Source organism: Protomyctophum bolini (assembly GCF_963924005.1).
Source record: "Protomyctophum bolini genome assembly, chromosome: 15".
Taxonomy (NCBI): domain Eukaryota; kingdom Metazoa; phylum Chordata; class Actinopteri; order Myctophiformes; family Myctophidae; genus Protomyctophum; species Protomyctophum bolini.
The window spans coordinates 11,844,298-11,869,807 of NC_137876.1; the positions used below are offsets into that span (position 1 = coordinate 11,844,298).

At 41.2% G+C, this 25,510-nt stretch overlaps 1 protein-coding gene across 1 annotated transcript; it reads left to right on the plus strand.

Moving 5' to 3' along the window:
- hif1aa (hypoxia inducible factor 1 subunit alpha a) lies at positions 1 to 25,408 on the plus strand. The gene is made up of 15 exons (XM_080784543.1): positions 1 to 226; positions 13,374 to 13,564; positions 14,329 to 14,480; positions 14,748 to 14,832; positions 15,297 to 15,406; positions 15,933 to 16,135; positions 16,720 to 16,826; positions 17,016 to 17,163; positions 17,674 to 17,975; positions 18,589 to 18,800; positions 19,338 to 19,460; positions 20,552 to 20,802; positions 21,101 to 21,200; positions 21,298 to 21,403; positions 22,545 to 25,408. The coding sequence occupies exons 1-15, from the start codon at positions 195 to 197 to the stop codon at positions 22,703 to 22,705; spliced, it is 2,283 nt and encodes a 760-aa protein (XP_080640669.1). The 5' UTR covers positions 1 to 194; the 3' UTR covers positions 22,706 to 25,408.
- The last annotated feature ends 102 nt before the right edge of the window (positions 25,409 to 25,510 follow it).

Below are 25,510 nucleotides of genomic sequence, written 5' to 3' on the forward strand. Positions count from 1 at the left end.
CCTCTCTGTGCTCTCCTGCGTGGCATTGAATTTCCCTGCCAAACAACGGATTTTACAGCGGACGGAAGCTTTAATTACTTTAAAAACACATTCACACACACAGCGATAACTCATATCGTAAGTGACCTACCGACGGATTAACGGTTTTTAATTGAAAACGTTGGAATTTATCGACTGAACCCTGGTCCTCCTCCATGGACACAGACATTGTCCCCGAAAAGAAAAGGTAACGTTAAAGATGACTTCTGTTTGGTGGATTTTAGTACACTAAGATTAAAAAAGGTTTTATGGCGTCCCTTTCGCCCAGAGTCGCTCGACGAACAAAATACAAAAAGACGTATTTTAAACTTTTTTTCTTCATTGAATAATATGGTCTTTTTCTTGGGGAAAATAAGGCTCGTTGTTTGCTGCTAAAACAACTTGTGAACGTCCCGTTGGGTGGTTGTCCGTTGTTGACATTGACATTGTGTGTGTGTGTGTGTATATACTACCGGTACTTACTTACTGTTCGCTAGTAGTAACGACGCAGTTATCTAGCTAGCTAGTGCATCTGCTCTTGGTGGAACGCACTCGCAACCAGCGTTAGCTTTTAGCTGGTCATCTGATTGGAAGTGTTGAGCAGGGCTGCCAACTTTCAGGAAAATACAAGATCGAGTGATACTTTAGTGTGGTGGAACACTTTTTGTCCTTTTTTAATGTCGATTTAGACTAGAGGAATACAGACATACAAAAATATAATATATATTTTTAAATGCCACCTATTTTTAAAGGCACACTAAAGACTAAACGAGCATCAAACGACTTTGACACTTTTATGGCCCATTCAGTCAATTAAGGGGTCAATTAAGAGCTCCTGCTAAGCCCCCCCCCCCCCCCCCCCCAACACACAGACAGAAACGTCCCTGCAAGGGATGAATGTCAAAAAAACAGTGGAACAAAAATACAGCCAGAGGGATGTGTTTTTTTGCAGGAATTCACCCCAGCATACTTGTATAGTGGCTGATAGAGGGTTTTTTTGGGGGGGCCGATCACCGATTGTTTTTCTCATGATCAGCCGATACCAATTATTATGTCAAAACCTATGTCAAAACTGTTCCTGTGTGTGTGGGGAGGAAGGGGAGAATGTGCAAAATGATATTATACTATATCTGAATTTGATTGACATTTTTACCACTTAAGTGCCACGGACGACAAGACGTCCGTCTTTGATTATTATTTGTTTTTAACCATATTTTAAAAATTCCTCTAATCTGGTGTACAGGTGATGACATGCACATTACATGCATAATAGAATTACAAATTCTTTCTTTCTTTATAATGGGAGAATTGGCACTCAGAGCCTAAACTGGTGACCACCAGGTGGCGCTGAAAGAGTTTTAAATGGTGTAAAAGATCAGTTTCTCCAGATAGGGTAAATTGCCGATCACAAATAGGGTAAATGCCGATCAGTGTGAATATCGGTCGATATGGCCGATCGACGGTCGATTAACGGAGCATCTCTAATAAATAATGTTACATTTAGGCTTGAACGTTGCATATAATGCATATATGTGGATATATATGAGCTATAGATAGGCCTTGAAAATTTCCTATAAATTCACATACTGTATAATGCACACTATAAGCCAGAATATCGGCAATACGCACACATTTCTGCTTTTCACTACAGTTAAATGCTGGGACGATTCCCTGATACAATAATTTAATTCAACTTTTCGCTCAAATACCATAAAGTGGATTTCTCATTCAGTTGAGTAGTGCATGAGTTGATGCAGGTTTTTTCCACTTGGGATGATTTGACGGCGTGAGAAATGCAATGTGTGGCATGAGTGAAGAGGGTTAATTGCGTGTGTAACGTTATCTCCGGATTTATTTTGTAAATTACCGTGTCATTGTTCAGCTTTGTTAAATGTGCTATTTTAGTGTGTATTGCCTGCTAGTTAACTTATATGTAGATTGGCTGTAGTGTAGAAGTCTTTAAATAAGAATTTGACCACATCTTAATGAATCCTATTATTTTAATTTCTATCCTGTGGGAGATCACTTTTTTTCTTTACCATTATTGTCTCAGGCAAGACTATAAAGAACAGATGTGAACTTTGACACTGGATGTTGTCTAATGTAGTATAATAATTATAACAGCAGCATTGATTATTTAAACAGTCTTTAGTGGAAGCATAATTCTTCTCTCCAACAACAAATATGAAAAGCTACCTTACTCTTGAAAATTGTTATTGTTTCTGTCTCATTTCATGTTTCTTTGCGAGGTGTGGGTACAATTTAGTTACTACTGCATACGTCAAGTTAATTGTGAAATAGGAAGTACTGTGGTGGTGCTAATGACTGGAAGCAAGTGTGTGAGGTTATAATGAAAAGTTAGATTGAAGCATTTTTTATTTTCATCCTTGATTAGGTTGGATACATATTTGCATTATTTTGGTTTGTTGCTGCCCACAGAGCAGTCAAATCTTTCAGAAACGTAGGTAAAGCATTTGCTCTGAAGGTCACAGATGGGGAACAGGGTCAAGTTAATGAAATATGGCATTTTGTGATGAACCAAAGCTTTTCAGCAAACATAGCCTGTTAGCTTAACCAGCCTTATTATTGTTGTTATTATTTTGTTTTTCTAATGGAGCTTCAGTGATAATTGACCCAGTAATGGATTTAGTCAGAGGGACACACAATGGATTTACCATACATCATATTGCACTGCATTAAAAACTATTTGAGAATTCTCCTTAAAAGTATTTTACTTATATTTTGTGCCGCTAAAGAGGCAAAAAAAAAAGGATAGTGCCTATATGTCCAATTTTCTAACAAGGAGGGAAAAATCGGGGTAAAGTAAGAAATAATCAAATCATCTAGAATAGATCTTGGGATCCACATGGAAGTGGCATGGCTTGCCTTCAATGTAGATCTCTGACTTCCTGTAGCCAGCTTAAATCAGTATACAGGTATATGATGTATGACTCAAGATTTGGTCGAGGTGTTGTTCTTACTTTAATTTCGTGCAATTTTAATAAAATAACTATTTGAATTTTACATTCCATTGTTTGTTGCCCAGTTTGAAAATAAACTTTAATTCTGCAGCTTCTAAATTATTTATGCTATCCTAGGAGATGAGTCGTATAATAAGGCAACTGGGCTAAACTAGAGTCAAGTCAACCACAGTTGTGTATCAAGAGTTTGGCACTCTTTATTTCTCTTGTCATCCTCTGCCAGCTATGGGCAGACTTTTACATTTATACTATATTAAATGCTGACTGATGGATGGATGGATACTTGAGAGAGTGATGAGAGCATAACGTTAACTGCTCCGACCTAAACCGTCTTCATCTGAGGCAGAATAAGACCACGCTCCAACTGATATATTTGATATAAAACAAAAATGCATTCACAATATGCATCTTCAGAAAAAATAAACAATAACATAAAATATTACAGTAGTACCCATAACTAGGACAACTACACAATACACGTAATCAGTGTCACAGCTAGAAGTAGAAGGGCCTGGGTTCGATTCCTGCTGTGGGTGTCCGCTGTGGGCGTGTTCTCTCCTCCGCATCACCAATGCCCACATACCCTCAGTGGGGGTCACAAAAGGGCCTTTGTGGAGTTTGCATGTTCTCCCCTTGTCCTATACTATAGGACAAGGGGAGAACATGCATGTTTTTGTGAGGGTACCTACCCTATAGGACCTATAGGGTAGGTACCCTCACAAAAACATGCAGTAATCTTGGTCTCTAAACTGCCTCCCCATGGCCAGCTAGGGCCAGGAGGGGAAAGGAACTGGTTGGAATAACGTGTTCCTTCCAGGCGCAACGTCCAACCAGTGAAACAACCCCCTGTCAGGTGAAAAGAAGCGTTTTGGACTCCTCATGCATAGAAGGAAGCATGAGGTCAGTCTATTGCTCTCCCCAGGTTGGCAGAGGAAGTGTATCACCCAGGATTACATTAGATAATTGACACTCTGGAAAAAATGGGTTGTAAATTTGTGGGATAAAAAAAGAAAGAAAGAAAATAAACATAATAGGCTATTATGTTAGCAGTTGGCATGAATATAGTACTTTAATACATAATTGTTGCATACTCTGAGGTTAGTTATTTTGAGTGGTGCAACCACTCCAAGGAACAGCTGTGTCCGTATGTCCCTATGTTTAGGGTACCAATAGGGGCAAAAGTGGCGCTGTTGTGCTAGAAACAGAGAGCGAGATAGTGTTGCCTGCTTTGTGTGGAGCGTGCATGAGCGAGAGACTGAGTGGTGTCTGCTAATTCCCTCACACAGTATTAGTAACTGTCATTTCTCGACCGTTTCGGACTTGGGGCGGTTCGCTGGAACCGGGCCGGCACCCTGGGCGCGTTCCTGTGGGTCTGGAAGTTCCGGGGACCCCCACACAGAGTTGCACCACTCAGTTCACACGGGTGTGATTTTTGTATATAGTGCTGAAATAATGTGACATTCTTAGACTGCAGTTAGACAGTTTACTCTTTCTGGCAGTGTATATGATTGTTCCTGGTCTCTGATGCAAATTTACTATTTGTATTTTATACTTAATATTTAGTCTTTACTCTATAATTTATAAATGTAGTATTAACTTACTTATGATGTAAAACATTTAAGGCATTTTTATCAGTGATGCAATTCAGCTCAATTGAAGCTGATGCGCACTTGACCCATGTGTGTTTTAAGTAGATCTGGTTTTGTTTAAATAGCATTTGTCAGACTTGTGAACTGCACTGATCTTGTTATTTCTGTGTCATCTCTTAATCACTAGGGCTTTACGTCAGAGGGAGTGGCTAGTTGTGTGTAGCAATTCCGTAAAATGTACATGCTTACAAGAGAACAGGTAGTGTATGGCAGTCTATGGCTGTTTGTTGTCGGATTTTAATAATTTGTGCCCTCCGTTGGTGGTTGACAAAATCCCAGAAAAGTAATGGAAAAAGGAATTGTATAATTTCTGGGTCTATAAATGTTAATGACAGCTATCGGCTGGAATACTGTTGAAGTGTTATTTTGAACTATTATAGCTGTAGACTAGCCTTTCAAGAAACTCAAGGACACTTTACAATACAGAAACAATAAAAACTCGAATCGTCCAGTTATAGCGCCACCATGAGCCTGAGGTGAGAAATATCAAGTGACATTTCTTCCTGGGCCTAGTGGGAAATTTCACGGAATGTTTTCGTGATTTTGTTCCAAACGGAGCAGGCCTGCTAACTTTAGGACCCAATGTTAGCCAATCAGGATGGAGTTTGAAAAATCGGAAAGACCTGGTTCATTTAATGGCTATAGAGAAACTTTACTGTGATGTTTGCACAAAATCTGTAGGTGTACTGTCAAAAGATTTGTTTTGCAAAAATTGGCCTCATGGTGGTGTTGTAAGTTTGTAACAGGCCCATGTGAAGAAGTTTGGGCAGAGGTTCAGCTCTGTCATCCAGGGAGTGTGTGTGCAGACTGCAGAGGGTGGCTAGTGGCTACGATCAAGCCAACGGCGCCAGAGATTAGCTGTCCACAGACGGACGGACGGAGTGCAAAACGTACTCTTTCCCCAGGTCTTCAGCCTGGTGGAGACAATAAACAAACAAACAAACAAACAAACTAATTGCCAAAAACCTGAGTAAACAAATGTCTCTTCAGTGCAGACTTGAAAGAGTCCAATGTAGGGATTGTAGGCGTCTGGCAAATCTGCATGGGGAGAGATTTCCAAAGGGCAGGGGCTAGAAGTGCACTAATCAATTCACTCCAAGTGACTTGATTAGTGATCTGCAATTTACCATATCTGGAGAAACCGTCTTATACCATTTAAGTGGTATAAAAGTCAAACAGATATATAGTATAATATCATTTTGCATCTTTGTGACAGGCCTAAACCTTCCCCCCACCCCCCTCCCCACACACACAGGAACAGTTTTGACGTACAGTATTATCATTTTGGAAATATTCAAATTTTCCCCTTACGCACAAGATTGGCAGATCATGAGAAAAACAATCGGTGCCCGGGATCGGTCCCAAAAAACCTGATTTGAGCATCCCTAGCCGGGGCTGCCACATAGAAGGCTCTATCGCTGAGGGTCCGCTTTTTTCCATGCTGGATAAAACCCTATATACTTTGACAGCAGTCCCCAGGGCGCTATATATACCAGCTCTTAATTTTTCCCTATGTGGTTGATCCTGCCAGTAGCATATGCTTGTCGGAGTTGTCTCAAAGATTAAGCCATGCATGTACAAACAGTACAGTGAAACTGCTCACACGTTTCCCTTTTAGGGATCTATTACAAGCTCAATCTCATGGATTATCTTTTCTGGCGATGGATTTCTGTCATTTAGATTTCAAACAGGCCATATATGTGATCAGTAGATCCGCGATAAAAGGTGGGGTGAGGGGGTGCGGCAATTATGATGGTGTGTAGTTAATTCCAGTCGTCAAAATACAGCCTTCTGACTAGTCCACTGATCTACAAACCATGATCGTATCGTATCTCAGCCAAATGGTTTATCTATCATAATTACATTCGGCTGGCTCGAGTGACACCACAACATGCCACCGAATCTTAGTCAACAAAGGACCAGTAGGCAATGGCAATTATGTCATACAAAAATAGTTTGTTATTAATTTAAGTAAAAAGCCATTTTATTGTTGAACTCATCTTCCAGGGTAAGATGAGTTCAACGCATTCCTGAGCCAATACTTTTGATACCCAGTGTAGTGTCTGAGACTCAATTGAGTACTACTGATGAGCCACCTGGTCATCGAATGATTGACTCAGGAATGCGTGTGTATGTTCTGCTCGGGAGTGATGTACCAGCCAACAGCCCAACACACAGAAGGTTAAAATGAACAGAAACCAGCGTTCCCCAAAACAACAGGTTTGGGGATCTGTTGAAGTTCTGTCAAACCAGCACCTGCATGCAGTCTCAATGTTTATAAACAAATAATTGGTCTATTGAACACAACACAAATTTTCCGCTGTGGATCGAGCTACTGTAAGGTGATCAATGCCAAGAATGTCCAGATACAGAAGTTAACAAAATAGACTTACAAATGTGTTTGCTTTTATGGCCGTACTCTTCCCTTGTCATTCTAGACCTAATTGTGTTGTTCTAAATTGTAAAGCAGCACAGACTTCTGGTGTGGAAACGCGTAAGGTGTTCGCTGATCGGTAATAACGGTTAACCCCAAAAGACACTACAGTTGTCAGTTATTGGATGTCATTATACTTTTATCTGGAGTAGTAGAGTCCGCTAGTAGGCAATGCATGTCCCGACACCTGACCTTCCAGTGCTGAACTGATCATTAGAGCTGTTATTTGCTGGTCAAAATATGGAGGCATTTATCATAAACGAATGGTCGTCGTAACTAATCTGGTTTTATGAAATGGGTAACAAGTTGGGAAGTAATGACCTAGACTCTACATGGTGCAAAGGCCAGCATAATGACCTCACCTGTCATGTGAAGTGTAGTCAGTGTACATAGTGCACATAGCTGTGTGTGTGTGTGTGTGTGTGTGTGTGTGTGTGTAACGAGCTTCAATTAGATTTATTAATTGCCTTGAACTCCTACCTCCCTCTCTTGTCTTCCTTTTCTTTGTTTCTTGGAAAAATAGCACGATGGGAACTATCAACTATGCACAAAATTGACTTTCACACACCTTTTTACTTGTAAAACCGATGTGACAATATAGAGGATTCTGATTCAGCATCAATACCGATCCGATACAGATACCAATCCGACAGCACATAGTTAAGTCTTTATGTTGTGTATTGCTGCTGCCTGCTGGCTAGCTGCCTGTGACTAGCAAACACTGTTATGATCACGTGGCCTCTACATGCTGGAGTGCTGGAGCAGACTACTGGAATGGATTGCTTGGATCGGAGAATTTGATCAGTATTTTCGATGCAGTCCGATCCGATCTTCGGGCCGATATGAAGATTGGATCGCAGCATCCCTACTCCAGACTAACCTTTAAATGTAGGTGCACCCAATGTACCTAAATAATTTGACTGCAATAATATAGTTTATACTTAAAACCTCTTTTGTCAGCTCCCATAAGTTCTATTTGTTCGGAAGTGACGAAGAGGGTTCTGTTTTGTAGTAGGAGACGATTTACTGTTGTTTGTACTGCATGTTGAGTTTATAGTACAACACACATTTATTACAGCAGCGTGTGGCTGCTGCTAGTTAGTTGTATTTATCAGGTATACTGCTATACCTGACGAAGACCCGTAAAGGGTCGAAACGTTGTTACCTAATAAAGTGTTCTGGGTTGTCAAGTACACAGTGTGCGGACTGCGGACAACCCTTCTTTTTCATTGCTGCTAGTTGTACACATCAAACACAAAAAACAGACGGAAGTCAAAGTTGTACGATTTGTCACACACGTTACCGCAGTGAAATTTGTTCTCCGCATTTTGACCCATCTCTTGGAGCAGTGAGCCGCAGCCAAGGAGCGGTGAGCTGCAGCTGTGCCGCGCTCTGGAATCATTTGATTAGTAGATTTGACCCCCCAATCCAACCCTTTGATGCCGAGTGCCAAGCAGCGAGGCATTGGGTCCCATTTTTACAGTCTTTGGTATGACCCGGCCGGGGATCGAACCCCGACCTCCCAGTTTCAGAGCGGACACTCTAACCACAAGGCCACTGAGCTGGTGTTTAGACATTGTGTTTAGAAAGCCTGATATATCCACACTGCTGTTTTAATCTCCAAGGTGTAACCATAGTACGTATAATGAACCTGTTGCGTTGTAAAGGAACGAGCTTGTCTCGGTCAACAATGGAGTCGTGGATCGCTGTCACATTGGTGACCTATCGACATATGTAATTGGCCAAATGCCAGGAGTCTTTTGGTGTGACAGTGTCAACCGGGTATTACTGGTTTGGTTGGTTTGTTATTAAATGTTTTGGCCGCACTGGTACAACCAATGTGGGGCGGCGGTGGCTCAGGGGTAGAGTGCCTGGATGGGAACCGCAAGGTTGCCAGTTCGAACCCGGGCTCCCCCAGAGTTACTGTCGAAGTGTCCTTGAGCAAGACACTGAACCCCTAATTGCTCCCGATGTGCTAGTTGGTGCCTTGCATGGTTTCCGCTGCCATCGGTGTATGAATGGGTGAATGTAATGCACAATCTATGTAAAGCGCCTTGGATAAAGGCGCTATATAAATGCACCATTTACCATTTAACCAATAAGAACAATTGTGATTTTTGTGACCAAAATGTTGCATACTTACTGGATCCCTGTCCATGTAACTTGAGCTCTCAGTAGCAGTCTCTCCCAGCATGATGGATAGAGAGTACAAAGAAAAACCAAACAAACACCAACATGTTCAGAGGCCTTTGACATTGGTGCATAGCTGCACCATGCAAGCCTATGCAAGAAATGACTCCACATCAGTCTTGATCTTGCTTTTTAATTAAGACATTTTTACTTGTGTGGATGAATTAAAGCTGTTTCAGAGTCCGTGGGCATGAGAATTTAATCAGGAATCCTGTGTGGTTGGTTTTATTTACTAAGCGAGAAGTACTACCGTAGCAGACAACCCGCAGCACTCCAGGTGCAAGGCTCGAAAATATAAGTTGAGATGAAGAAAATTCCAGCACTCATTATATGTCCTTTTACATGACTTTATTTACCTCTGAGACTGAAAACGTACGCGTTTCGGCCTGTCTGGCCTTCCTCAGTGTTTTATTTACTAGACAGCCCAAAATAAATGCGTTTAAAAGTGTGTTAACAGTGTTTTGTCACTTGGTACACCGTAAGCACTGTCTAAACAAACATGTTATTATGTACATAATCTATTTCATTTCACCAGCAGTGTGTTGTCCTTGACTTCAGCAGTACTCTGTCCTCTGCGTTTGGGCAGTGTGTTTCCCTGAAGTGGGTTATGTAACAGTAACAGACATGACAATGTTGAGTGGTCATCGGACTGAATGCTTCCCTGTCGAATCTGGCCAGCTTTCTGATAACAATGTAGTCAAAGAACAGGGGTTTGTTTACATTTCCATTTTAAGACCCAACATCCCACCTCATTTGTTTGTGTCTGACTGAACTAACAATTGAAATTAGTCTGGTTATATAGTGCTAATCATCATAATAGCCATAGCTGAATGGGTATTGGGTAGAGAGGCCACCCCGCCAGGGAAACGGAAGGTCCAGGGTTCAATTTTCCCATAGAGTGCTCAATATATGTGACCACCTTTCCCTGTGGGATTAATATGGTCTACCTTATTATGATTATTGATAATATAATTACATTACAATGGAAACAAAGCAGAATATCAGTGCTGCTAGTCATGCATGCCTATGGTATGTGTGTAGTAGACATGTTATGTAAGACATGTTATGTAATGGTGAGTGACCTATCTGCTTTTGTTTTAAGGCTTCGGTTCATTTTTCTCATGTCTCATCATGCGACAATTATCAGCTGTTCGTTCCCGGTTTTCGCCCAGGTCTATATGCAATTTAGGAAAGGACTATGAAGTCCAAGTCATAATAATAATGGGTATTATGTATTAATAGTATCACTGAAAGTGAAAATGGCTTGATTCATATTCTGTACTTGTAGCATGATCAAAGTACAAAAGAAGGCTAATTAGTAATTGCACAAACTGAGCTTTTGGTTTTCCATGGAATTATGGTATTTTGTTTATTTTTTAAGGTTGTTAAAAGTTGCCATGTTACCAATATACACTGTTGCTGAGCCTGAATATGGCAGAGATATTTTTTTTTATATACATGCAATGCTGTTCAATGCTTCTCAAGTGTCATAGTCACCCTCAGTGTTTTGGATTCCTGTACTTGTGCCAGGGGTAGATGCCTGGCCTGCTATGCCTAGACTTGATCTATCACTAGTGACTGTAGGCCTACCTTTTTCTTCTGCCAGTAGCCTGCCCCCCTGGTGAAGCACCACAGCATTGCAGGGGCTCGTTGAGAGACTTGAGGTGAAGGGACAGTCAGTTGAATGAACACCATTAAGTTACTAGTTACTAATTATGCCAGCAGATGCAGGAAATGGCTGCCACATAATTATCTATATTAATTTGGCAAAATCCAACCTGCTAGAGAAATGAAGAGCGCTTACTTACTTTTGGTTTCTAAACTTTCTATTCATACTGTGCACACTGGTGCTCATTCATCTGCACTGGAGTGCTTGTGTAAACCCAAACTTGGCAAACGTACAAGTCGTCACAGTGTAGCAGACTATTACTTGCAATGTCAGTTGAAAGTGGCGCATTGTTTGTTCACGAGGAAGAGACTTTGGTGGACCTGACTTTGTCTCTCCCTCTCTTTTTCTCTCTGTTGCAAGTCAGCTATTGCAGATGAGCCTCTCAAGCATACTGTATGCTGAGTAGTGGTTTGCCTGGGACCCAAACTAGTGAAAATAGCAGATCTACAAGTGCACAACACTTCTTCTGCGTTGCGAGCTTTGTAGGCTGTCTAGTATTTTCACTGTGGGAAAAGGGGCTGTAGACTAGAGGAAGGATGAGTGGCATAATGAATTGTCAATTGCAATATTATCAGTACAATTAGGTGATTTTATTAGAGGAAGCTAAATTAATTTAGCTAATCAATTTTCTTGTTCCTTAGGACTTTGAATAACGATAGCTCGCTATGGTTAATTGCGTTGTAAGTGTATAACAAATCAATGCCAATTAGGCTTACATTTCAGAATTGAAGACTTTTACATTTTTTGCTCTATTGTCTTGCTGTCCCACTGTCATTTAGAATGAAAGGCTGTGAATAAGTGTTGTGTGTGTGTTAGTGATAGTGTGTGTTGTCAAGGACTATGTTGTGTAGGCCTACATGTTCAGTGGCAGCAGATAGATTGATAGGTAGATAAATTAATTAACTGTTAACTGGTAAGCCTATACGGGGGCGGCAGTGACTCTGGGGTAGAGTGGCCGGAAACTGCCGGATGGGAAAAGGTTCCCAGTTCGATCCCCGTTCGATAAAGCGTTTTGGATAAAAGCTGTATCTGCACCATTTAACATTTACATACAACTTTAATATAATATAAATAAAATAAATAAAACTTCCATATATTTTATATTATCACATAAACAAAAAAGAGCTAACATATATTTGACTTTAAGATAATGATGGTATACAATGTGGCACTGGTGCCAAGTCCTGCTGGGAAAGGATATCAGCATCTCCATAAAGATTGTCAATATATCGGATGCTCTAAGATCTCCTGTTAGATGGCTGCGTTGACTCTGGACTTTATGAAATCCAGTCCACTTTATTTATAAAGCACATTTAAAACAAAACATACTCTCCCCATGCCTTTGGCTGGTGGAGACATCTCATTTTCATCTCATCTCATATCCAAACTACACATTCTTCAGCTTCAGTATTCCCAAATCCCTTTTATAATGCACTAGGGGGCTCTACAGTTTCTGTTCAAATGCTTAATTGAGGTTAGGTATGCCTAACTCTTAACAGTGATGGTATTTGTAGTCTAGTTTAACAATCTACAGTTAGTGGAAATCAATCAAGGTCATAAATTGGATCAATATCAGAAAATAAATGTCACCTAATAGCCTAGGTAAATCCTGCTGATAACCAGGGCTAAGCATACAGTGTATGACGCAATGTTAATCAATAGTTTTCAAGGATACCTGCCAGCCATCGACCAGATCACAGACCGTATTTAAATCTGAACAATCTGAACAAACAGGATGTGTGATCTCTGAGTTACAGACATTGATCCATATGTCACATTATGGTGAGAAAAGCAAAGTTTCACTGGCTATATTTAAGCATATTCTGATTAGTGTTAAACAGTCCGCTGGTGTAAAGAAATATGTGACATCATTAACCTCCATTATTGAACTGTAGATTGATAAAAATAAAATAAAGTCCTCTTCTGAGAGAAGTAGGTGTGTTTGTGCAATATGTTGGGTGCTTTATTTCTCTCCCAGTAGAGCAGAGTCTGCGGAATCCAAGATCACAAATGTCAGGATGATTGGTGTCGTACAGTAGCCCAGCTGTGTGCACCAGGAAGGCAGGCTAGATAATCCATATGGACCAAGCCCCCTCACTCAGCCAATCACTTAGGGGGTTCAATTTTCTTCCCTTGGTCGGCAGCCAATAAGACGGCTGGCGAGGGATATGTTTGTAAATTAGCTAGAGGGAGCGGGCCAGCGGCAGGACTACCTCTCGCTCGGTCGCTTGCAGACAGTCGCTCAGCTACTGCATTCCTCTGAAGTCAACAGGCAGGCCAGTGTCTGGGGGAATAAACGCCTGAATCAGCAGCCTGTCTAAGATGGACGGAGAGGCTGGGAGGCTGCCAACCGTGGTGGTGTGTATGCTTGGGTCAGACTCAGAACAGGACCATGACCAGGCTGTAGCTGACCTGGCACCTGTCTTCCGCAGGGTGAGCTCGGAGCGGAGAAAGGAGAAGTCAAGGGATGCTGCGCGATGTCGACGCGGGAAGGAGTCGGAGGTGTTCTACGAACTGGCCCAGGAGCTGCCCCTGCCCCATAGTGTCACCTCCAACATGGACAAGGCGTCCATCATGAGGCTCGCCATCAGCTACCTGCGTTTGAGGACGCTGCTCAACGCTGGTGCGTAATACCTGTATGGGTCCATCATCATTGTATGTATTGTGTATTTGTTTGGGGTGGAGGATGCCACATGAACTAGGTTGCTCCAGTAGTCAGTTCATACAGTATAAACTTGCACTATATGAATTTGTTGTTTTTCTGTTAACTTTAAGGGAAACTATACTCTCATCGAAAGTGGGTGCAGAGTCAAAGCTTTATACTAAATTAAAATAGAATCCGCACACCGACCTAAAGGTAAAACATCACACCCGTGTGAAGTGAGGGGCGCAAATATATTAAAGTTTAATGCATGTTGATTAGGTGATGTAATGGTGATGTAAAAAAAAACGGTGCCAACACAAGTCACAAACATTAAATGCCATTGACAATATGGCGTAATGAGAGACAATATGACGTAATGAGGGACAGTATGACGTAAATGTTCCCTTCATTGTCAATGGCGTTTTTAAAACAAACAAAAATCAAACATTAAACCATTATAGGAGGGGCTAGTACCCCTAAAAACATTCACACTTGTGTGAAGTGAGGGGGGCACTCTTATCATCATGTCTGATGATGATGAAGATGTATGATCATTACATTCCGGCCAATCACTTTTGGCGTCCTCACTTTTCTGTCCTCAAAATTGTTGTAGAAACGCCCAATCTCATCTGTGTGTGTGTATGTCGCAGTGCCTTTCCCATTCAAGCATGTTTAAGCTAGCACACTGAATTCAAAGGAGCTGGCTGATTTGTGTTATCCTGATCTTTTCCTCTCTGTTCCAGATGAGCCAAAGGCAGTGGAGGAGACGGAACTGGACGTCCAGTTGAACAGCTCCTACCTGAAGGCTCTGGAAGGATTCCTCCTGGTGCTGTCTGAGGACGGAGACATCATCTATCTCTCCGAGAATGTCAACAAGTGCCTTGGGCTGGCACAGGTTGGTTTACCATGTTCCTTTACTCTGAAATTAATTATAGTAATTATGATGAATAATTAATAGTAGTAGTAATAAAAACGTTTGTCATCTTGAGCTGAATTTGTGAGCATGAGGCATATAAAGATTTGTAATAACGGACATAATGTGGATAACATTGACATTCTGATTGCGGCACCTAGATAAAAAAAAAAAAACAGGAATTAGTCTTAAGATAAATTAGTTACAAGACTGTTACATATTGGTCTGTTCTGTCTTTGTCCACTGCAGTTTGACATGACCGGACACAGTGTGTTTGACTACACACACCCCTGTGATCAGGAGGAGCTGAGAGAAATGCTGGTCCACAGAACAGGTGAGGAAAACGCCCATCATAAAGTGCCTCTGAGAGACAATCGGCGAGGAGTGTCATTTGCTCTAAGCTGGCAAATTCACACTATAAAGCTGTCAGAACGAGTTGGCATTTCCCACTGCAGTCCTTCGATCACGCATATCTAATGCTGTTTGGTCTGTACTCGCATGTCTCGCATGCACTCAGCATTATTGCCACAGTGCAGTGAATCGTTGCCATATTTCCTTTCTTGCTTTACACAGCAGTATTAGGGATAGGGTTTTCAGTAAACTTTTGCTATGAAGCAGTTATATACACATAAATACTAGCAATTTAGACAGCTAAAGACGGCAAGTTAAACCCAGAATTAAAACCATGACAACAAATAAACTGCATGAAATGATGTAGAGCAGGTATTTCTGTAACATCCAACAATGATGACAAGACAGTTAATTACTTTTTCTCTCATCCTGTGCTGTCATTTTCAGGCTCCAAAAAAGCCAAGGATCCAAACACAGAACGCAGCTTTTTCCTTCGAATGAAATGTACCCTTACTAGTAGGGGGCGAACAGTTAATGTAAAGTCAGCCACGTGGAAGGTAAGCAAAAAGAAAAACACACATTACATACATTTTATTATCCTTCTATAAATTCACCAAATCTCTGTGTGAGTTTGTCTCGGGAGTCGGGAACCGCCCGACTGACTCTGGGAAAATATTGAATGCCGTTACAACATGGAAGAAAAGCGCTGCCCGCTCAGATTATTTTTCTTTTTCTCCATTTTTGGAAACGTTTTTGAAAACAAGCTTTATTCAACGGCCCAAAACCAAAGAACCGACGATCGCGGCCACAAAATGTATTTTACGGGTGAAATAAAAGACTATCTGTCTGTCTGTCACAAATTTACACAGCGTTTTTCCTACATCCGGTTCACGTCTCGGGTTCCAGTGAAATAACACCCCATGTCCAAAAGCCTCATTTGCAGTCATAGTTTCACAAATAAGATTGACTCTAGTATAAGAATATTATGCTCACTAATAGAAGCCTGTCATGTTTGTTTAGAATAGCAATAAACATCCTTGGCTAGCTGTAAGGCCCATTAACACTCTTTCTGCAACTCTCCAGGTACTCCACTGTTCAGGTCACGTGCGTGTCTTTGAGACCCCCACTGAGCAGACAACTAGCGGACACCAGGAGCCGCCTGTGCCCTACCTGGTGCTCATTTGTGATCCCATTCCACACCCTTCTAACATTGAAGCCCCCCTGGATACCAAGACCTTCCTCAGCCGCCACACCATGGACATGAAGTTCACCTACTGTGACGAGAGGTTGGTACTGCAGTGCTCACTTGCTCTAAATTGTTCACACTTAAGACCTGGAATGCATCTGTGTCACCTTAGCTTTTAACCACATCAACCAGTATTTTGAAAAATAGCAGATATCCAAGCTCATAGTGCGGCACCGAGTGCCACACGACGAGCTTGTAGATTTGCCTTTTTTTTTATCTTGAAAATGTGTGCAAATCTTTGTATATATATTCTTTCACAGCAAAAGTTTTTAAGTCCCTGGAAGAACATATTTTTTCAGATGGGGTCGGCGGCCAATTATATATAATGTTTTGGGTCCCTGACATGAAATAGTTTGAGAACCACTGAGATAGAAACAGTTTTTTCAGAAAACTGTTAAGATTTAGAAGACATTTGTAGACTCTGATCCTCATGTCATATAATGGGTTAATGAAGTTGCGTAAGGAACAACCTTGTAAGCTTCTGTGTGTAGCACTTCATAGGCTAAGGGTGAAGAGAATCACCATAGCTGTTGTAGTGCTACAAGGCCACCTAGTGTTCAGGATGAGTACAGCATACATTGAGCATGCATTTATATTCTGTATCATTTGTCGTGTTTCCTATAGAATCACGGAGCTAATGGGGTATGACCCCGAGGAGCTGCTGAACCGCTCTGTGTATGAATACTATCATGCCCTGGACTCTGACCATCTCAGCAAGACCCACCACAGCCGTAAGGACAAAACACTGCTAACACCATTACATAACCACGTCCTTATTTTGGCCATGTCATTATAGGTGAACATTACACTAAAGTACATAGGGCTTTAAGTGGTTAACCTTAATCCATGAGGATACCGTTTTATGTGAACCTTAACCAAATGGTTGCGCAAATGGAAATCTCTCTTTACATTTCCTCCAGTATTTGCAAAAGGTCAGGTGAGCACAGGCCAGTACCGAATGTTGGCCAAGAGAGGAGGCTTTGTTTGGGTGGAGACCCAGGCCACCGTCATATACAACAACAAGAACTCCCAACCACAGTGCGTGGTCTGCGTCAACTTTGTGCTCAGGTATGCTCAGGATTCAGGAAGCAGGGCAACATGTCTGTTCAGAAGGGACAAGTACAGATTCCAACCAGTGTATTTGTACTTCGGCATAAATTATAGTGATATATCTGAAAAATAAATGGGTCTCACTCAGTCTCAGTCTGTTATCAGAACATTCTGCTCCTTGTTATGGACACATGCACTTAGATTTTATAATTTATCGATTACATCATATTGATGGTGGTCATCACCACGTTTGGGCACGGTTTCAGCCCAATCCAAGATGAAAATCATATGTAAACCGTTAAAAGTGAAAGCATGGGGGTACTAAGTTATCCTATTGCCAGAATGCATGTTAAAGTTTTGCTCGGATCAGTCCAGCGGTCTGGTCTGTTAGAGATTTACTAGAGATTACTAGCCTCTTACAGAGCCGTACAAACTTCTTTCATTTGAACATGGGCGATCTTAGCAGAAGTACAATCAAGCAAAAGATTCCTGTACTAATATCCGGTATGTGTGTTTCCTGTGCTACAGTGGCATCCAAGAGGAGAAGCTGGTCTTGTCTCTGGAGCAGACGGAGGATGTTAAGCCAGTGAAAGAGGAGAAGAAGCAGGTGGTGGAAGAGAGCTGCCAGGCGGAGGAGTCTCCAGCTCCACCTCTCCTGCTGGAAGAGGAGAAAGGCCACATGCTTGATGTGCTCAAGCTGTTCAGCCAGACCGCGGAGACCCAACCAATGACAAGTCTGTATGACCAGCTGAAGGAGGAGCCTGAAGCTCTCACTCTCCTGGCCCCAGCTGCTGGAGACACCATCATCTCCCTGGATTTCAGCTGTCCCGGTAAACACACACACACAACCTGGAATAGAGAGTAGCAAGCTCGGGTCCAAAAACATTTACCCGTGCTACCCTGACCCGTGGTCACCGGTCCGAAACTGACCCGTGAGTAATTGGACTGGTCCGTGCGACAGGAAAATTAAAAATGACTGGACCCGGTGCGAAATGCACCAGATGATAATTGGACCTGGCTCGAAGTGTGATCGAGGAAAACTGTTCTGAACCGAGGATAATTCAAATGTATTAGACCCGGTCTGACCAGGTCTCTAGACCCGTATTGCATGCATGTTCAATGCGCATTTATGCTCAATTTACAGTGGCATTGAGGAGACTACCTCAGTGCTTTTAATGTTTTTTAAAGTTTTATAATGTGAAAATAGCTGATCTGTAAGCTCACAACGCATTGCATAAGCTTGTAGATAAGACATTTTCACTACTTTTTTTTACTTAGATATTGCTTATGTTCTCTTGACATTTTTGTTTTTCATTTATGATTTTTTTTATGTTTACAATAATATACTTTAAAAACATTTTAAAACAAACACTAACAAAACCTATATCAAACCTATATCAGCCATAATAGTATTCTCTTCTCCTTGGCCTCTCCTACCTGCAGACTCGGAGACCCAGCTCCTCAAAGAGGTGCCTCTCTACAATGATGTGATGCTGCCTGCCACCAGTGACAAGCTGGCCCTGCCCTTCTCTCCCATGCCGCCCAGTGAGCCTCCCCAGATTACCAGCAGCAACATCTCAAGGAAAATGGAGCCCTACACAGCAGTTCCTTCCAGCAAGCCAGGAAGCCCAAACCTGAGCCAGAGCTCCACAGAAGTAAGAACTGTTGGAGTTCATACCATGGGCTTTGTCTGCAATAGACTATCGAAGATGGCAGTCACAGTCTACTTTCTAAGTAGCTGTTTTTTTTATCCTTCAGTATTTATATAAACACACACACACACACACACACTGTTTTTTGTTTATTTTTTTTATTAAATTCTTCGGTTTCTGATTAGCTTTTAGTTTTATAAGTGCGTAAGTAGTTTTATTTACATTTGATTTTGTTTTTGTTTTGGTATTAGTTTTCAGGTATTATGATGAATTCCTTGATTTATAGAAGCTAAGAAAATGGGTAGGATGAAAGAATGCAATTATATTTCAATTTATATTGTCTTAGTTCATTTTGCATTGTTCATCGCAGTTTAAATAAATGTATTTTAAGTTTTTTATTTTAGTTTCAGTTAACAAAATATTTTCACTTTTAGTTTGAGTTAACTAGCGTCTGCTAAATGCCAAAATTGTGATTGTATATTTGACTGGTTCTGAGAGGGGAATGGCACATTGATTTGTTATTGTCCCCCTTCCTTGCAGTCCGACAGCCCGATGGACTTCTTTTTCTCCATGGACTCCGACATGAGCTCAGATTTCAAACTAGACCTAGTAGAGAAGCTGTTTGCCATTGATACACAACCCAAGACCCCTTTCACGACACAGGTACAGAACCAGGAGCTACTGTATTAATGACCTATACCGGTATATTTCCATTGTACTCCTCGACGTCTGTAAACAGGACATAACTATGTAATAACTCAAATTAATCCTAATACCCAAGTGAGGTCCAAAGTGCAATACTTTACCCAAGAATTGTCTTTCTAACTATTGTTTACTTACCCCATGATGTCTTGAAGACGATGAGAATTTTAGTTTGTAAAATATTCCTTAACGGTGAATGAAGAATCCAAAAACAACAAAAATACTTTAAATCCAAAAACAAAAGCATAAACTCTGACACACGCTCATGAAAGACACAAGCGCCTGGGTACTCGCATGCATGGGAATGAGCTCCGGTTGAAATACACAGGCACGCCCATGCGCAATCTTCACTCATGCATGTTGCGGTTGTTTAAAAAGTTTATTTTCTTCTATAGTTATATTTTGGAAACATTTTCACTGGATTCTGGTAGAAAATGATCTAAATAACAGTTTTTAAAATAAAATATAGTTAGTGGGTAGAAGTTACACTTTTAATCACAGCTAGAAGTTTGTTCCACTCACTCACTGCAGTGTATAAAAATGTTTTAGATCAAACCAAGTCTTAAATGTACTTTAGACCAGTTCTGAGGCATTTGCTTGAATGGAATATTAGATTCCTAGAAATTGGAGCTGAACCCAGAATCTGTGTGTTTGTGTCTTTTATGTCTTTGTGCCAACTTCAGTTGAATGTCCATCTTTTCATCAGTCGCCCAGGGCAGTAGCCCGGAAAGCAGACGAATCTGCCATGGAGAAAAAAATGTCCCCAGATTTTGTCTGGCACTGTTCAGTTGTGATTGGATTTCACTCCCTCCGAAGTAGTGAGGGGACCAATCAGCATCCAGCATGCAAATATCATGGGGCTTTCCCATGGAAATGCAGGTTCCACACAGATTCCAGACTAATATCGATGCTGTGATATTAGTCTGACCATGCCAGGAAACCAGGGCACATCCTTCAATTGTACTGGACCCACATAAGTTCCTTTGACTAAGATTCAAAATTGTAATACTTGATATTTACGCTCAACACCTTGTTTTTCTTCTCCTCCCAAGGCCATGGATGACCTGGACCTGGAGATGTTGGCTCCGTACATCCCCATGGACGATGATTTCCAGCTGCGCACTCTGTCCCCAGACGAGCTTCCGCCTTCTGACCCAGTCAAATGCTCGGAGAGCTCCCTTCTTCACCTTACACAGGAGGTCACCAGCTATCTCGCCACCACCGACAAGAACACAGCGGCCCCTGCCCCAGTGCCCCCTGACCCACCAATTACACCCAATCCTTTGATCATGCTGTCCAAGGGGTAAGCAAGACTTCCAAAGCACATGCTCTCTTTGGAGGGGCAGATCACATTTAAATTGCCAAAACATGAACTACGATATAAGCTTCATGTAGGAACTGTAGTCTAGACAATGCCATACATATAAAAGTAAGCTAATTGCATATTAGAAACAGCACTAGGCTAGACAATGTCATACATGCTACAATTACTTCTTTCACACACTTTTAGGTTTAACACTAATTAAATGTCAGGAAGGCATGAAATTGGAGATGCCATACCACCGAAACCTAACGTCAAAATCCCTATCCCTCTGTTCCAGGAGCCCACAGTTGGATAAAGAAGTTTTACTGAGGACGCTGGCAGCACAGAACGTACAGCGCAAACGGAAACTGGGTGATGCCGGGGAGGCTGTTGCATCGGTAAATAATTGTTGTCTAGATATGGCTGAAAGGCCATCTCTTTTTATGCTTTGTGATGAATGCTGGATGACTGACTTGAGTTTCTGTTATTTCCCAGGGCATGTTACTGCAGGGAGTGCCTGAACAGGGGAAAAAGCTGAGGGTGAATGAGACTGTAACACCAGAGTCACTCTCCCGTACGACCATACTGCTCCTACCTACAGGTGAGTGAGTAGACTCAGGACGTTAAAGGTCCATTTAAACACTGACATTTTTAATTATGTGAAAACATTAAATGTTGTATTCTATATAATATTGTTTACTGTTCATTCTCTTGAACAGTAAACCTTTTATGAATTTTGGAAATCAATGTTTGAAAAGGTATGCCCCGCCTTAGTTGGTGATGTAACATTATAGATAGATAGATAGATAGATAGATAGATAGATAGATACTTTATTTGTCCTTTCGGAAATTTGTTTTGTGCACAGCAGTCATCAGGATATACATAAAACATGCAGACAAACAGATCACACAATACATAGACAATAAAGAAACAGTGCCAACAGAAGGCCACCAGTCATAGTTCCAAGAGGCATCACATCACACTTTATGCACGGAACTGAGATGGGGCCTGCTTGTTCATAAGTCCTATACTTATGGGAACAAACGATCTTGAGGCCCTAGCCTGCAGGGAAGGTACCATATACCGTCGCCCTGATGGTAAAAGATGGTATTGGCTGTGTAACGGGTGTGTGTTGTCCCTAGTAATGGCTTTCCCCTTCCTACCTGAGTACCCGGGTCTCATACATTGAGGTCATACTCTCAAATCGTACCCCAGCTATTTTGCTGGACACGCTGATGATTTTATGGAGTTTGTTCCATCTAATCTAATATAATGACTAAGCTACCAAGACGCTTTGCAATGATTATTCACCCATTCTCACACACACTCACACCGATGGTGGAGGAAACCATGCAAGGTGCCACTGCCAACCTGCTCATCGGGAGCAGTTAGGGCTCAGTGTCTTGCTCAAGGACACTTTGACACTAACTCTGGGGGAGCTCGAGATCGAACTGTGTGTCCCCGAGTGGCCGCTCGGCTCCTGAGCCACTGCCGACCCAATGACAATGGCTAAGCTGTCTCATCAGAAAGCTATGGCTGCCCATCCCATCCTTGCAAACTTGCCCAAGCTGTGTATGAACAAATTCAACAAAATACACCGACACTTAACATCACTATGCATTTAATTTCACATTTAAAAGTAGAAAGAACAAGTCCACCACTAAACAAACACCAAGTCCTGGGCACAAACAATACGCAGCCAGTCATACAAGACAGACTTACGTACTCGTCTCATTCTCAGACCTGGTGAGTCGTCTCCTGGGCATCTCATCGGATGGGTCCTCTCCCGTCACTCTTCCGCAGCTCACCAATTACGACTATGAGGTCAACGCACCTGTACAGGGTCGCCAGCACCTGTTGCAGGGGGAGGATTTGCTCAGAGCTCTGGACCAAGTCAACTGAGTTGATGCTTAGCCTGCCTCCTGCTGGACTAGACCGGACACTACAATTTATCCCTGACACTCCCTTTTCTAACCCCCATCTCACCCTACACTGTAAAATCATCTGCGTTAATTCAACTATGAGTTAAATTAACCTGAATGATTTTGCTGTGTTTCCTACCCTGCTGTTCCTTATTTATGTCTATATCAGTTTAAACTTTTGTAGTGTGGCTGCCATCTGTGCACACTCTGTGATCTCTGCAGCATTCCACCGTGATGAACACCATAGCAGCTGTTGGGTTTTGGTGTAAGGGATTCGGGCGCAAAAGACACCATTTCGTCGTAATTTCGTCTTTTCCCGAGGTATTCTCTCAGACGGCACACACAGCGCCATCTACAGATGACCCTGTTCCAGCAGATCACCACATAGAACCTGGTGCTACTGCCAGCAGTGTATTGTAAGCTTAAGTCGCACAATTTATATTTTCTTAAAAAACTATTACCAGCAATATATATTAAGCCTTTTTAACAGGACTCAGTTTTAACTACCGTACTTCATTTTATTTGTGGTCCTCCTGTACTCGTATGTTGTAGTACTCGTACTAAAAAGGTCTTTAGTCCAGAACTTCTTTTTTTAAAACCTAAGGTGGTCTGAATGTTAGGGACCGGTCGATGTTTAGAATGAGGGGTCACTGGAGGACTTTAGAGAGTACTATTAAATAAAAAGGCCTGACCCTCCTGGTGTTCTGCCATCACGGCAGTTAGTTTAATAGACAAAATTAGACTGAATGAATATGAATATGTAGATGCCGAATTGGCCACTGGAGTAGTCTGTCAACGTCACTGCCATATTTGCAGGGGACAGTTGCCAAAAATCATTTTTTGTTTTAGAACGATTACTGTTACTGAGGTGTTTTGGTATGAAAACTCACATTTAAAATTTTACCAAGTATCCTATAACAACTCTGAAATGTGTAATAAAATAATAATAATAAAGGACCTTATGGTCGAAAGGCATAAAAGCCCAAAAACTAAAATGGGTTGAGAATTCAGCGAGTTATGATGGTTTTAATTGTAGATAGACCTCCTGCTTCCACAAACATGCGTACATGGGGCATAGTATACTTGTATTTGGAGCCACAGCCTTCCCCTACAAATGTGGTGGCCAGTTTGACGCATCACTCCAATGAACAGTAGCAGCCAATGCGGTATATCTACATGTACAGATCTTTGGTTAGTTTAATGTGTTGAAATTATTTAGCGCTGCCAGTAGCAAAGTAGGGATTTGTGTGTTCAAGCCTGTTGCAATCTTCTGAATTGACCCATCATAAGCATTGCCTGTTATTGTTGTTCGCTATGTTATATTTTAGTTTTAAAGAATGTTTGTATTTCATTCATGTTGATGGTATCTCAAACAACGTGCTGATGCTATGATACCATGCCTCGGTGGCATGTAGTTTGCATTCAGTCAGTGTATTTTGAGCACAATTAGTGTGATTTTGGTTTTATATGCAGTGCTTTAGCAACCATGTTGAAATAAGTAAATCAATGTATGTTTCTATTTTTGCTCCTATGTTTCATTTTACTCACTTAATTATGTCAACAGAAAGTCATTAAATCTGGAGCTAGAAAGTAATGTCCCTAATCTCAAGTTGTTAATAATGGGGGTTTGGCTGTCTAATTTTGGTTTAGAAAACCATTACACCAGTACAACCTGCGACATCTTTTTCTTGATAAATTGACCGTCCCCCACCAAATAATGATAAATGATAAACAAGACTTTCTTCAGCTTAGACTTTGCAGTGATTATTTGTGATGGGCACGTCAAAGTGCTCTGTTGGGCTCAATCAGCATCCCAGAATGATTTATTTTTATAATGTTTTTCTGTGTACATGCACGGTTAACCATTAAACATCCCTTCTCTATTCCAGTTCTCAAGAAAGTCAAAATCTTTCTTCTTTGTTCCATCAGCATCAATATGGCTTCAATAAATATTTGACTTCCTGTAGATACAAAATAACTTGCTGTGATAATGCGATGTGAAACTTGTATGATCAACACTGGTTTTATTTTGAAGCCTGCCTACTGGAAGTCCATCAGCTTTTACACCAAAATTGTATTTAACTTTTGTATTAATGGAAAGGTTTATAAAGCCTGTGTGCAAGTACTGTACATTAAATTCACTTCCAAATGTTATAACTCCCTTGGACAAAAAAGAAACGCTGTCAGTGGAACCCTCCCATAAATATTGAACAGTCCCATATCTCCATTTAATGGTTACCAGTCTGAGATAAATACAGTTATGCAGTTAAGATGTCACTTTAGTTTATTACATTAGTGAAAGTGTGAGTGCATTGACCAGAGGTTTCTTTTGTCTCTTTTGAAAGCTGCGATTATGGCTGTCAAATGTAACTATTTAAAAGTTATATTTCATTATTCCTGAAAGATTGACTGTTCTGACAATGAAAATTCAAGTTTTGATGTTACATACTCTAGTACAGTACAGGGTAGATACATGGTGCAATTCATAATTCTTATAATTTACTAATGTGATTATCATCATAGTTCTGTGTGCCTGCTCAGCAATGGCAAAATACAGCTTGTAGTATTTCAGTTCTCAAACTTGATTTCTCAAGTCAGTTTTATACCATTGGTCCATACTGCACTGTTGGGTCTCTGTTGCTTGTTTCATGTTGCTGTCTAACATTAAATGTCTTGAATAATATTGCCTTGTTTCGGTTTTGATAAAACAATAACTCTTTAACACTTATAATTCAGTAAAAACATTTATAATAACACTTATTCAGTAAAAACATCATTTCACCAA

Coding starts and splice junctions, on each gene's coding strand:
- hif1aa (XM_080784543.1), top strand. CDS start 195: ATGGACACAGACATTGTCCCCGAAAAGAAAAG. Junction 13,565..14,328: donor GAGGACGCTGCTCAACGCTG/GTGCGTAATACC, acceptor TCTCTGTTCCAG/ATGAGCCAAAGGCAGTGGAG. Junction 14,833..15,296: donor AATGCTGGTCCACAGAACAG/GTGAGGAAAACG, acceptor TGTCATTTTCAG/GCTCCAAAAAAGCCAAGGAT.